The sequence below is a fragment of the Tachysurus vachellii genome, chromosome 7 (genome assembly GCF_030014155.1).
Source record: "Tachysurus vachellii isolate PV-2020 chromosome 7, HZAU_Pvac_v1, whole genome shotgun sequence".
Classification (NCBI taxonomy): Eukaryota; Metazoa; Chordata; class Actinopteri; order Siluriformes; family Bagridae; genus Tachysurus; species Tachysurus vachellii.
In genome coordinates this window covers 27,394,986-27,407,583 of record NC_083466.1, presented here as the reverse complement: position 1 = coordinate 27,407,583, position 12,598 = coordinate 27,394,986, and the positions used below count along the sequence as shown (strand labels likewise).

The following is a 12,598-nucleotide window of genomic DNA, read 5'->3' as shown; positions in this document are numbered from 1 at the left end:
CGTATTGTGTGAGTGAATGAGAGTGTGTGTGTGCCCTGCGATGGGTTGGCACTCCGTCCAGGGTGTATAAGGATTTGGGCTGCCAGATGAACTGGAGCTCTGCTGTCACCAGCACCATGACCTTCACTGTCCAGACAAAGGTTCAAGGGTGGTGGGTTTTAAACACTGACACGCATATGTTGGCCACAGTTTCAGTCTTAGACAGATTTGCTAGGCATACAAACTGATCTCGATGCGATCACACCTGGGGAAACATTGGACAAATCCGCTTAAAACCTCACTGATTAAGCATCCTGAGTGTACTTTAGAGGTGACTGTTTATAAGAGTGTCAGAGGCATGCACGCAAGATGGTGGAAAAGAGACGATGAGTGAGGATGCAACAGATGTACCGCAGTGTGTATAGGACCTGATGTGAAACTTGTGTGGGTTTTAACTTGAAGCCATCGCATAGGCACAATCCCTGTGTATATCTCCTCTCATTGTCAGAAACGAAAAAACCTTTTTTTTTTTGGTTTCCTCTGACTCAGTCATGCCTGTATTTATGAGTCAAAATGATGTTTTTTTGAATTTTTTTTGGAGGAAAGCTTTTGCATTAGTCAGTTTCAACATTGTATTCAAACATTTTCACATGTATTAATCAGATTGTAACATCAGCAAATGTTTTAGACAGCCAAATATTTCTTACTCTAAATGTAAGGGGATTTTTTTTACTTATTAACCGTCCCACTCATGTTCACTATCTCTGTTTTGCAGTATGTATGTGGTCTGGGATTCACCCTTTTGTGTGGGTCTGAGGCTGAATTCTGGCAAACAAACTAAAAATTATGATTTTGGCCAGAAGGGAAATGGAATTGTTTTTTTTTCCCTCTCTTTTTTTAATTTATAACCAACTTTGACACCTCAGTTTTAAAGAAACCACAAATATATTTCTAACTTTCCTAGAAATTTCATGCCTTCATTCCTGTAAAATATGTACAGTGTGAAGGTTTCTCATGTTTCTCTGAATGTGTGCATGTGTGTGCTCACCAGCCGGGGTGTGTCCTTGCTGTTGTGGTAGAAGAAGAGCAGGCGGCGGATGAGCAGGGTGAGCAGACTAGAGTCCGGGAGTGAGGATCCAGAGGAACACTGACTCTCACACACACAGCGGTCGAAATGGGTCCGCTGAATGCCATACTACAAACACACACACACACACACACACACACACACACACACACACAGAAATAAAGCAGGCTTATCAAACATATTTTAATAAAATAGTATTCTGTTACACAGCAGAGCTCCACCCTCAGATTGGTGTTGTTTACAGTCAGTAAATGAAGCACTTGTATGAGGGTTTATATATAATACACTGCTCAAAAAAATAAAGGGAACACTTAAGCAACACATCCTAGATCTGAATGAATGAAATAGTCTCATTAAATACTTTGTACTTTGTTCATAGTTGAATTTGCTGACAACAAAATCACAGAAAAATTATCAATGAAAATCAAATTTATGAACCCATGGAGGTCTGGATTTGGAGTCACACTCAAAATTGAAGTGAAAAAACACACTACAGGCTGATCCAACTTTGATGTAATGTCCTTAAAACAAGTCAAAATGATGCTCAGTAGTGTATGTGGCCTCCACGTGCCTGTATGACCTCCCTACAACACCTGGGCATGCTCCTGATGAGGTGGCGGATGTTCTCCTGAGGGATCTCCTCACAGACCCTGACTAAAGCATCCGCCAACTCCTGGACAGTCTGTGGTGCAACGTGGCGTTGGAGGATGGAGTGAGACATGATGTCCCAGATGTTCTTAATTGGATTCAGGTCTGGGGAACGGGCAGGCCAGTCCATAGCATCAATGCCTTCGTCTTGCAGGAACTGCTGACACACTCCAGCTACATGAGGTCCAGCATTGTCTTGCATTAGGAGGAACCCAGGGCCAACAGCACCGGCATATGGTCTCACAAGGGGTCTGAGGATTTCATCTCGGTACCTAATGGCAGTCAGGCTACCTCTGGCGAGCACATGGAGGGCTGTGCAGCCCTCCAAAGAAATGCCACCCCACACCATTACTGACCCACTGCCAAACTGGTCATGCTGGAGGATGTTGCAGGCAGCAGAACATTCTCCATGGTGTCTCCAGACTCTGTCACGTCTGTCACATGTGCTCAGTGTGAACCTGCTTTCATCTGTGAGGAGCACAGGGCACCAGTGGCGAATTTGCCAATCTTGGTGTTCTCTGGCAAATGCCAAACGTCCTGCCCGGTGTTGGGCCGTAAGCACAACCCCCAACTGTGGACGTCGGGCCCTTATACCACCCTCATGGAGTCTGTTTCTGACCGTTTGAGCAGACACGTGCACATTTGTGGCCTGCTGGAGGTAATTTTGCAGGGCTCTGGCAGTGCTCCTCCTGTTCCTCCTTGCACAAAGGCGGAGGGAGCGGTCCTGCTGCTGGGTTGTTGCCCTCCTACGGCCTCCTCCACGTCTCCTGATGTACTGGCCTGTCTCCTGGTAGCACCTCCATGCTCTGGACACTACGCTGGCAGACACAGCAAACCTTCTTGCCACAGCTCGGATTGATGTGCCATCCTGGATGAGCTGCACTACCTGAGCCACTTGTGTGGGTTGTAGACTCCGTCTCATGCTACCACTAGAGTGAAAGCACCGCCAGCATTCAAAAGTGACCAAACCTTCAGCTAGAAAGCATAGGAACTGAGAAGTGGTCTGTGGTCACCACCTGCAGAACCACTTCTTTATTGGGGGTGTCTGGCTAATTGGCTATAATTTCCACCTGCTGTCTATTCCATTTGCACACCAGCATGTGAAATTGATTGTCCATCAGTGTTGCTTCCTAAGTTGATTTCACAGAAGTGTGATTGACTTGGAGTTACATCGTGTTGTTTAAGTGTTCCCTTTATTTTTTTGAGCAGTGTGTATATATATATATATATATATAACACAAAGTTTGTGCACCCTTTGACTATTACACCCATATGATGAACATATGATTCCAGATTTAATTCTCCTTTACTCTTAATAAGTTCCACTCTTATCTTCTGAGAAGGCTTTCCGCTTTCCTATAGATTTTGGAGTGTGTTTAAGCTCCGGTGAAGGGAAAATGTTGCACTAATACCTACAGAAATATTCTATAAAATTCTGTGCTTTCAAGAGGAAAAACCATATACGGGTTTCATGGTTCAGGGTGCAGATACTTTTGATCACTTTGTTTCCTAGTACATTTCACATACTTGACGTTTTCTCTCTTGGAAGCCTCGAATGTAAGACTGGATGATTATTGCGTTTTTCAGCCTTTTCCTTTCATCCTGGAAGAGAAGAGAAGAGAAGAGAAGAGAAGAGAAGAGAAGAGAAGAGAAGAGGAGAGACATAAGTATGATCGTGACATACACTACTCTCATCCAAAGTCACAAACACGGCAGAACACGAACCTCTCGCTTGCGTCTTTCCTCCTGCGTCCGGTGAAGAAGTGACGCTTTCTGCTCCTACAAAACAAATCAGCTCGTAAACACACGTGTGAAAATACTGAGTGCTGCTCAGGAGGAAGTGATGGACGAGGCATGGCAGCACACCTTTTTACTTGCCCCTCCAAGGGACACTTTGGGCGTCCGCTTGAATTCTCCCTCGAAGCTGAACATGGCTACACTTTTCCCATTGAGCTGCACCGGCCACAATGTCCTGTGTACAAAAAGACAGATGAGGATGAGACACAAACTGCCACAGACAGGGCAGTAATGTGGCTACAAGGATTACACAAGTGTTATATTCCTCTTACACCACTCACCAAAGAAGGACATGATGTACATTTTATCCATTTATGGTAACATTTGTCATAATGCTGATTAAGTGCAAACTCAAAGCTTTACCTTTGACTGTTACAACGCGCTGACACTGGAGACTCCTTCCACGACTCTGTGTGGCATGGACACCGTAGAAAAGAGCTGTTACTATAGAAACGGCAAAAGTATACACCGGTGCTGTGATGTCTACAAGCAACAAGCGGCCTCAATTGCTCAGTAAAATTCCTCTTATACTTTCACTTTCAAACACACACACACAATAGAGAATTCACCTAATAGAGATTCACCTAAGAATCCTGACTCATGACCGATTTAGTGAGTCATCACTGTGTTTAGAACATAATTTACATTTGTTGCATACGCTGAATTCTGGATTCTGATTGGTCGGGTGGTGTTGATTAGTTTTCTATAACAGCAGTCTATCGGCGATCGGTATTAACACCCTCTGTCCAATACATACTAGTTTCCATAGTAACAGCTCATTCCCCACAAACACGTGTTTAATCATTACTATGCTAAGGTTCATATAACGTTCATGGAGTTATGGGTCGGGAAAAAAAGGAAGCTAGTGAGGAAAATTCTGTTTATAGCTGTATAACAGAACAGGAAGTAACTAACTGTAAATATAAATGATGAAGTAAAAGTTATGGCACTGGGAACGTTCATTAAATCAAAAGTGGATGTAATTTTACACGTCACAATATAAACCATGGCATGGTACCATGTTTACATCCAGTCTGCTAGCTAGGTAGAATAAATAAACCCAAGGCAACATATTATATTCTAAAGAAAGAAAAGACATTAAACACTAATACTAGTGCCTTATATAAGGTATTTAAGGACAAACAGAGATAAGGTTAGCTAGGTAGCACAACACTAGCTAAATAAAAAGGTTAAAAATAAAGATAATCAGTTAGTAGAACGTTGCACTGAACAGCTGGGTAAAGAAGACCGTCGATCTAAGAGTTTATTGAGAATAAACGACAGAATTAAGCAATATAAAGTAGCTAAAACTACACGGATATAACCGTCAGGCTGCAGGCTGTGTCCCAATCAGCGCTATACTGAAAACCAAGTGCACTATATAGGGCGCACTGTGTCGTTACGTCGCCCCCTAACTTCGCCCCCTAAGTAGTGCGATTATACCGGATGGACACACGGTGTTCTAGTTTAGCTAACATGCTAGATATAGCTAATGACTCAGCGTGATGAGCACCACAACATCTCTTATATCACATCACTTCGGCTTGTTGGATAAAAAAATATACAGTCCACTGTTTTATCGCAAAAAATATAACGTGTATCTTAGCAACAGTAAGCCGCCATTTTAACCTGTAAAAGTGCTAATTAGCTTAGCCAGAGCTAACACCTTAGCACACTGCCTTACACTTCGGTAGTGACTCGGATTTTTTAAGATGTTCACGCTTTTACACGTCTTTTACCTGTTTTACTGAACGCTGATTCAGATTAGCGGAAGGAGAGAAAAAGAAATCAGAGAAAATAAAACAAAAACAGAGCTGGTAGCTCCTTTTCACAGCTGGTAGCTTCCAGAAACACAACAGAACCGTGATCCCGCCCCTCGACAAAATGCTCACACACGATTGGACGGATTTGGAGACCCTAACATTCTATTGGCTAATATGTGTTGAGTGATTCGTAAAGAGAAAAAAAAGTGTTATAGTAATAATTGTCTGTATTGTGACACTTGGCCAGTAAACCTGATTCTGATAAGAATAATAAAAATACTATATATATATATATATATATATATATATATATATATATATATATATATATATATATATATATATAAAACATCACTTTGTGGTGTGCCTGTTACAGGAAAACAATCATCATCAGATTAATGTGATGAAGCCTAGTCCCTGTTAGCATTCTAAAGTTAATTATATTTTTTATAACAGCACTTTCCAAACCTTTATTCCACTTAATCCACAGCATTTTGACAACAAATAGAATGTTCGCTTAAAATAATCTCCATGTTATCATTTTTGTCCATTCATAGTTATTACTTCTCGACTTTTTTATTTTTCTTGCAGTTACATAATGTTAATATCCTCTGTCCTGAAGACGTCAGAAAGCTTTACAGCTGAAAAGTGTAAAATTAAATATATTTTTTTATTACAGAAAACCCCAAAAAATTCCCTTTTATGTCAGGTTTTGTGGAGTGGCGTCTGGACAACTCCTGTTACTATAGAAACACACATATTGATATAAACCTGTAATTTGTAGCTGCACTACTATCAAAGCTGCTGTAATAGTAAACTAATCAATATCTTCTAAACAATCAGAATCCAGAACTCAGCAGTTGCTGGCTGAGTGAAAATAAACACTGTACCAAATTTATTTTAATTTGCAAATGCTGCTTTCCAAACGGAAACACAAGAATCTGAGGGATCTTGAGTGTCCTCATCATAACAGTGGAATGATAATGAATACGAAGATGCAAAGTCATTGAGGCCCGAGGGGATGAAATGGAGAACAGATGAGGACCCAGTCCTGGGTCTTGAGGAACACCAGCAGAGATGCTGCATAGACTGAGTGTAACAGATTTGTACATATATATCATTAATGTTAGTATAATTCCACAAAATATTTTGATACACAATGCCTGATTATCTAACAACTGCTCTCCTTCATCTCAGTTGTAATTGTACAATTTGTAATTGTGTGTTTTTATACTCATAGTTGTATACCCAGCCAAAAGCTCACACGTTACTGAAATCATTTTGTGTATTTAATTTCCTGCACTTGTCTTGCTTGCACACTGTTATGGCTTGCACCCTGCTTCTGGAAGGACGATACTTTATTCTGTGACGTACTGTATATATCCAAGCTGTAAAGAGGCAATAAATGACTATAAAGTCCCAGTCGACATGACGCATTGTGGCTAAACTGATGTCTCTTGCAGTCACACAATGTCCATATAAGGTAAAAAAAAAAAAAAAAGTGTCAAATATTTATTCTTGATTTGGTGGTCATTAAGACATATCTACCCTTCTACACACATATGTCACTGTTTAGTGAAACACACCTCTGAGTAATAGAGACATATGGCACGAGTTTTAGAGAAATTAACCTAGCAGTCCTGAAAAATATTAAGACTAAAATTGAAGCTATAGCCAAGAACCCTAAATAACCCTAAATAACCTGCCCACATCAGCCATCCAGGGCTAATTAAATGGGTTAAAATGATTATGAGTCCCAAATGTGTTTAAAAGCTGTGCTGCAGGCTGCACCACTCTGTGCCAGTGTAATTAAATGTAGTATTTATTGCAATAAAAGAGACAGCGCGAGGTTTCCCCCTTTAAATTGTCTTTTCATAATGAACACATTTAGCTCGGATAATTCAGATATAAACTATTTCCATTCGTCACTGTGATTTGTACTCTAGTTAATTGGAGAAGTGATTACAGAGCTTTGAGGGAAAGCCGAGGGGTTGAGGGCTTTTTCAGCCTCCTCCTGGGAGGTCAGCCTGGAAATATTCATTTCACCCTCACTTGATGTGATGAAAAAAGAGTGATAAATCTCTGGGATTGCTGCAGGCCAGTGTTAAACGCCTTCATATTTCACCAGCAGCTTTAATCGCAATATTCCTGCGTTCCCTTAATGAAATGAACGCCGGGGGGAAGAAACAGCTCAGCCGCCGGATAATGGCTGAAAAGCCATTGACTTCTCTTAACAACTTGATTCTTGAGAGTCGAGGCGAAAAGAAAAGAACCGATTTTTTAATAAAATTGGAAATAGGCAAATAGGTCATGTTTAGGCCTGAACTGAGCTTGTGTCTGCTTTCCTCTAACAGGTGACAGGTGACAGGTGACAACTTGGGGCTTTTTCTAAAAAGTGAAAACTTAGAATAATCAGAGGAAGTAATTTGTTTTGCTAGTGTTTTGGGGTGAATGGGTGTACAAAAAATTATTTTTTTCATATAAAAAATGATAGAATACTTTAAAAAAGAAATAAATAGACAATACATAAAACACGTCTATCAAATAAAATTGCTTGATTCTGATATTCTGCTGGTATACTAAGCAGATACTTATTTTGGTTTGTTTTTTGTCTTTTTTCTTACAAAAATACTGCACGTTTAATCTGATTTTGAATACCTTAACATTTAAAAAAAAAAAAAAAAGGATAAATTAATATACAAATCGAAATTGTTTCAGTAGCCAAATCAGCAGCCATGTTCAGTACAATCTTCATGGTTTATTACTGCTATGTGATTCGACCTTCTTTCGGAGAGGCTCTGAATTTCTAATTTCTAAGCAAAAAATTATATAAAAAAATTAAGTATAAAACGAAGGAGAAGAAGAAGAAGAAACATATATTACGATTTTGCAACATATTATGATCACAGTCATAATTGATTGTAAAATCTATAAATATATGCAGTCCTATTTTACTACTACTTATAATAATAACCAAGAATAATAATAATAAGAATAATTATAATAATAATTATAATAATAATAATAATAATAATAATAATGAGAAGAAGAAGAAGAAGAAGAAGAAGAAGAAGAAGAAGAAGAAGAAAAAGAAGAAGAAAAAAGAAGAAGAAGAATCAATATTACATGACTGAAATATAAATTATAACTAAATGACAAAAACAAAACGGGGGATTTATTCTGTAACGCAATAGGCAACAATTAGTGCAAGTTCTTATTGTTATTAGTAGTAGCTGAATGGAGGACTCTTTGCCTAGAGGTGTTTGTTTCTGGGTTTGTTTTACTGAACTCAGATCTTAGTATCCTATCATTGTTGTATTGTATTACCGATAGAATTAAAAAAAAAAAAACCTTGAAGCTCTTTTGTCACTCTTTTGTCATGTTTAGGCCGGAACTGAGCTTGTGTCTGCTTTCCTCTAACAGGTGACGTGACATTTACATGTAACCACACAAATGTCAACATTTGTCAAAACTATCAGAGGAATAATCAGAGGAAGTAATTTGTTTTGCTAGTGTTTTGGGGTGAATGGGTGTACAAAAAATTATTTTTTTCATATAAAAAATGATAGAATACTTTAAAAAAGAAATAAATAGACAATACATAAAACACGCCTATCAAATAAAATTGCTTGATTCTGATATTCTGCTGGTATACTAAGCAGATACTTATTTTGGTTTGTTTTTTGTCTTTTTTCTTACAAAAATACTGCACGTTTAATCTGATTTTGAATACCTTAACATTTAAAAAAAAAAAAGGATAAATTAATATACAAATCGAAATTGTTTCAGTAGCCAAATCAGCAGCCATGTTCAGTACAATCTTCAAGGTTTATTACTGCTATGTGATTCGACCTTCTTTCTGAGAGGCTCTGAATTTCTAATTTCTAAGCAAAAAATTATATAAAAAAAATTAAGTATAAAACGAAGGAGAAGAAGAAGAAGAAACATATATTACGATTTTGCAACATATTATGATCACAGTCATAATTGATTGTAAAATCTATAAATATATGCAGTCCTATTTTACTACTACTTATAATAATAACCAAGAATAATAATAATAAGAATAATTATAATAATAATTATAATAATAATAATAATAATAATAATGAGAAGAAGAAGAAGAAGAAGAAGAAGAAGAAGAAGAAGAAGAAGAAGAAAAAGAAGAAGAAAAAAGAAGAAGAAGAATCAATATTACATGACTGAAATATAAATTATAACTAAATGACAAAAACAAAACGGGGGATTTATTCTGTAACGCAATAGGCAACAATTAGTGCAAGTTCTTATTGTTATTAGTAGTAGCTGAATGGAGGACTCTTTGCCTAGAGGTGTTTGTTTCTGGGTTTGTTTTACTGAACTCAGATCTTAGTATCCTATCATTGTTGTATTGTATTACCGATAGAATTAAAAAAAAAACCTTGAAGCTCTTTTGTCACTCTTTTGTCATGTTTAGGCCGGAACTGAGCTTGTGTCTGCTTTCCTCTAACAGGTGACGTGACATTTACATGTAACCACACAAATGTCAACTTTTGTCAAAACTATCAGAGGAATAATCAGAGGAAGTAATTTGTTTTGCTAGTGTTTTGGGGTGAATGGGTGCACAAAAAAAATCTTTTTCATATAAAAAATGATAGAATACTTTAAAAAAGAAATAAATAGACAATACATAAAACACGTCTATCAAATAAAATTGCTTGATTCTGATATTCTGCTGGTATACTAAGCAGATACTTATTTTGGTTTGTTTTTTGTCTTTTTTTTTACAAAAATACTGCACGTTTAATCTGATTTTGAATACCTTAACATTAAAAAAAAAATAAAAAATGAGGATAAATTAATATACAAATCGAAATTGTTTCAGTAGCCAAATCAGCAGCCATGTTCAGTACAATCTTCAAGGTTTATCACTGCTATGTGATTCGACCTTCTTTCTGAGAGGCTCTGAATTTCTAATTTCTAAGCAAAAAATTAAATATATATATATATATATAATAAGCATTTCTGGTTTTGGAAACTCTTGTTTTCCTGCGCGTGAATAAAACAATTTAAAATAATATTGGAGTTTTGACATTTTTTTTTGGATAATGACTTATACTTAAACTTTACATAATAAAAGATGTTTAATGACTGAGTAAGTTGTTTTAATTAAACGACTCAAAATAATAATTAAAAAAAGAAAAAAAATGAAATTGAAGCATGTGTTTAATTTCAAAGGTAAATATTTTATTTAAATGAATAATGTAAATGTGGTTATGTTTATTTATCAAATCAAGGTTTCTTTACGACGCAGTCTTGCTGATTTGAAAGTGCTGGTTTTATGGTTTGTTTTTGTTTGTTTGCTTTTTTCTTTATTATATATATTTTTACATTATTGTTCCATAAAATGTAGTCAACTCAATCAGCAGCTTTATTGTTTCCACAATGAAACCTTTTGTAAACTTTTTGTAATTTACAAATATAGAAAACACGAATCTTTAATTGGATTTGAAAAAGAAAAAAAAACAAGTTAATGAAGTCTTTAAACTTAATTAAGGCTGGTTAGGAGGTTAACGGCACGTGGCATGAAAAAAAGCGCGTGTCCTGTTGCGTGTAAATCAGCGACCAAAAGGAAAAGTCCCTGTGGGATTTAGTAATTTCCCCTGAGCTAATAAACACACACACACACACACACACACACACACACACACACACACACACACACACACACAGAGAGAGAGAGAGAGAGAGAGAGAGAGAGAGAGAGAGAGAGAAAGAGAGCAGCCCATCAGCCTGATTGAGAGCCAGGTGAAGGGCAAACCCGATGTCACTCATTCTCTCTCTCCCTTTCACTCCATTAGCTTCCAGAGGCTAATTAGAGAGATAGAGAAAAAAACATCAATCCACTCCTCCGTCACTTCATCCCTCTGTTACTCCAACCCCATCTGTCCATCCCTCTATTCTCTTTCCATTCTACTATTCAAAATTTCACTCCAGCATCTCTCCATCTCTCCTTCCTTTTATCGCCACTTCCCCTCCCTCCTTTACTCCATCCCTCCATCACTACATTCCTCCATTATTCCATCCATCCATACCTTATAACTACATCTCTTTCTATCTTTACAGATGTAATTCCATCCCTTTATCAATATACTCCTCCATCATTCCATCCTTTTATCCTTTTATACTCCTCCATAACTCAATCTCATTATCAGTACATCTCTCCACAACTTCATCCCTCCATTACTTCATCCCTATCACTGCATCTCTATCACTTCATGCTTACATTATTCTAAGCTTTACCCATCACACCAATGTCTTTTCTCCACTTTTCCATCTCTTTGTTCCATCCACTCCATCTCTCCACTCCAATCTCTTATTTTACTTAACTCTTACCCCACCAAACCATTTGCCCATTACTCTCTCCTTTCATCCCTCCACTTTATCACTTAATTCCTCCATTTTTCTAACCCTGTCACTTGATCATTTTATCTATCCAGCATCTCATTTTATCCCTCCTTCACTCCAAACCTGTTGCTCCACCTCTTTATTCTTCTTGAGTCTATCACTTTTTCTCTTAATACCTCAATCCAGGACTCCTACCAGATTTTATTCATCCAACCTCCATTCATTAATCGATTCCTCCATCACTCCATCATCTCTTTATTAATCCATTCCTCTAATGTCCACCTGCTCCACTCCATCTCCCATCTTCATTTATCTACAATGTCCTCTATTCCCTCACTTCATCATTGCCATTAGTCAAGTCCTCCATGACTTCAACCATAATCACTTCATCATTAAATCCCTCTATCATGTAATTCGTTCCTCATCACTCCATCAACTTTACACCTTTCAATCAGACCAATACCCTTAACTTAAGAAGGCATGAGAATAATTACATATTTCTTTAGAGAATCAAAATAGCTCATCTTTCCTTAATAATTTTATTTAGTTTAAAAACATAGAGGTAGATATATAATAAAATGTTGCCAGATTAAACAAATATCTGTCACAATACTTGTCGTGAGAATGTTAAGAACATATCTTGCTGGGTTTTTTGGGAAGAGAGCGTTTAATTTGTCATTAATATTCTGCAAAACAACTAAAATTAGACATTTTTTGAACAGGGTTAATTATTTATTTCTTATAAAGCTTGAAATTCGATTTATTTATTTACACACACACACACACACACACACACACACACACACACACACACACACACACACACACGTAGACACCAATCTGGCAACCTTGTGGACGTAGGCGTGTCATGAACAACCAATCCGATTTCGTTTCCACAAAGTTGCCTTTATAGCCCAGATTACAACGCTATAAGGCG

The 12,598-nt window shown here is 37.4% G+C and overlaps 1 protein-coding gene across 2 annotated transcripts in view; it reads right to left on the bottom strand.

Moving 5' to 3' along the window:
• Positions 1 to 5,393, bottom strand: part of ube3c (ubiquitin protein ligase E3C) — a 36,251-nt gene extending 30,858 nt beyond the window's left edge. Inside the window, exons 1-6 of one of the 2 annotated variants that reach the window (XM_060875241.1) lie at positions 5,251 to 5,393; positions 3,875 to 3,955; positions 3,581 to 3,686; positions 3,440 to 3,493; positions 3,242 to 3,316; positions 1,028 to 1,174 (exon numbers count right to left, since the gene is read on the bottom strand). In XM_060875241.1, coding sequence (XP_060731224.1) covers positions 1,028 to 1,174; positions 3,242 to 3,316; positions 3,440 to 3,493; positions 3,581 to 3,646 — 342 coding nt within the window. In that variant the 5' untranslated portion in view covers positions 3,647 to 3,686; positions 3,875 to 3,955; positions 5,251 to 5,393. The remainder of the gene's footprint in view (positions 1 to 1,027; positions 1,175 to 3,241; positions 3,317 to 3,439; positions 3,494 to 3,580; positions 3,687 to 3,874; positions 3,956 to 5,250) is intronic. The other variant, XM_060875242.1, reaches the window with a different exon arrangement.
• Between the last annotated feature and the right edge of the window lie 7,205 nt (positions 5,394 to 12,598).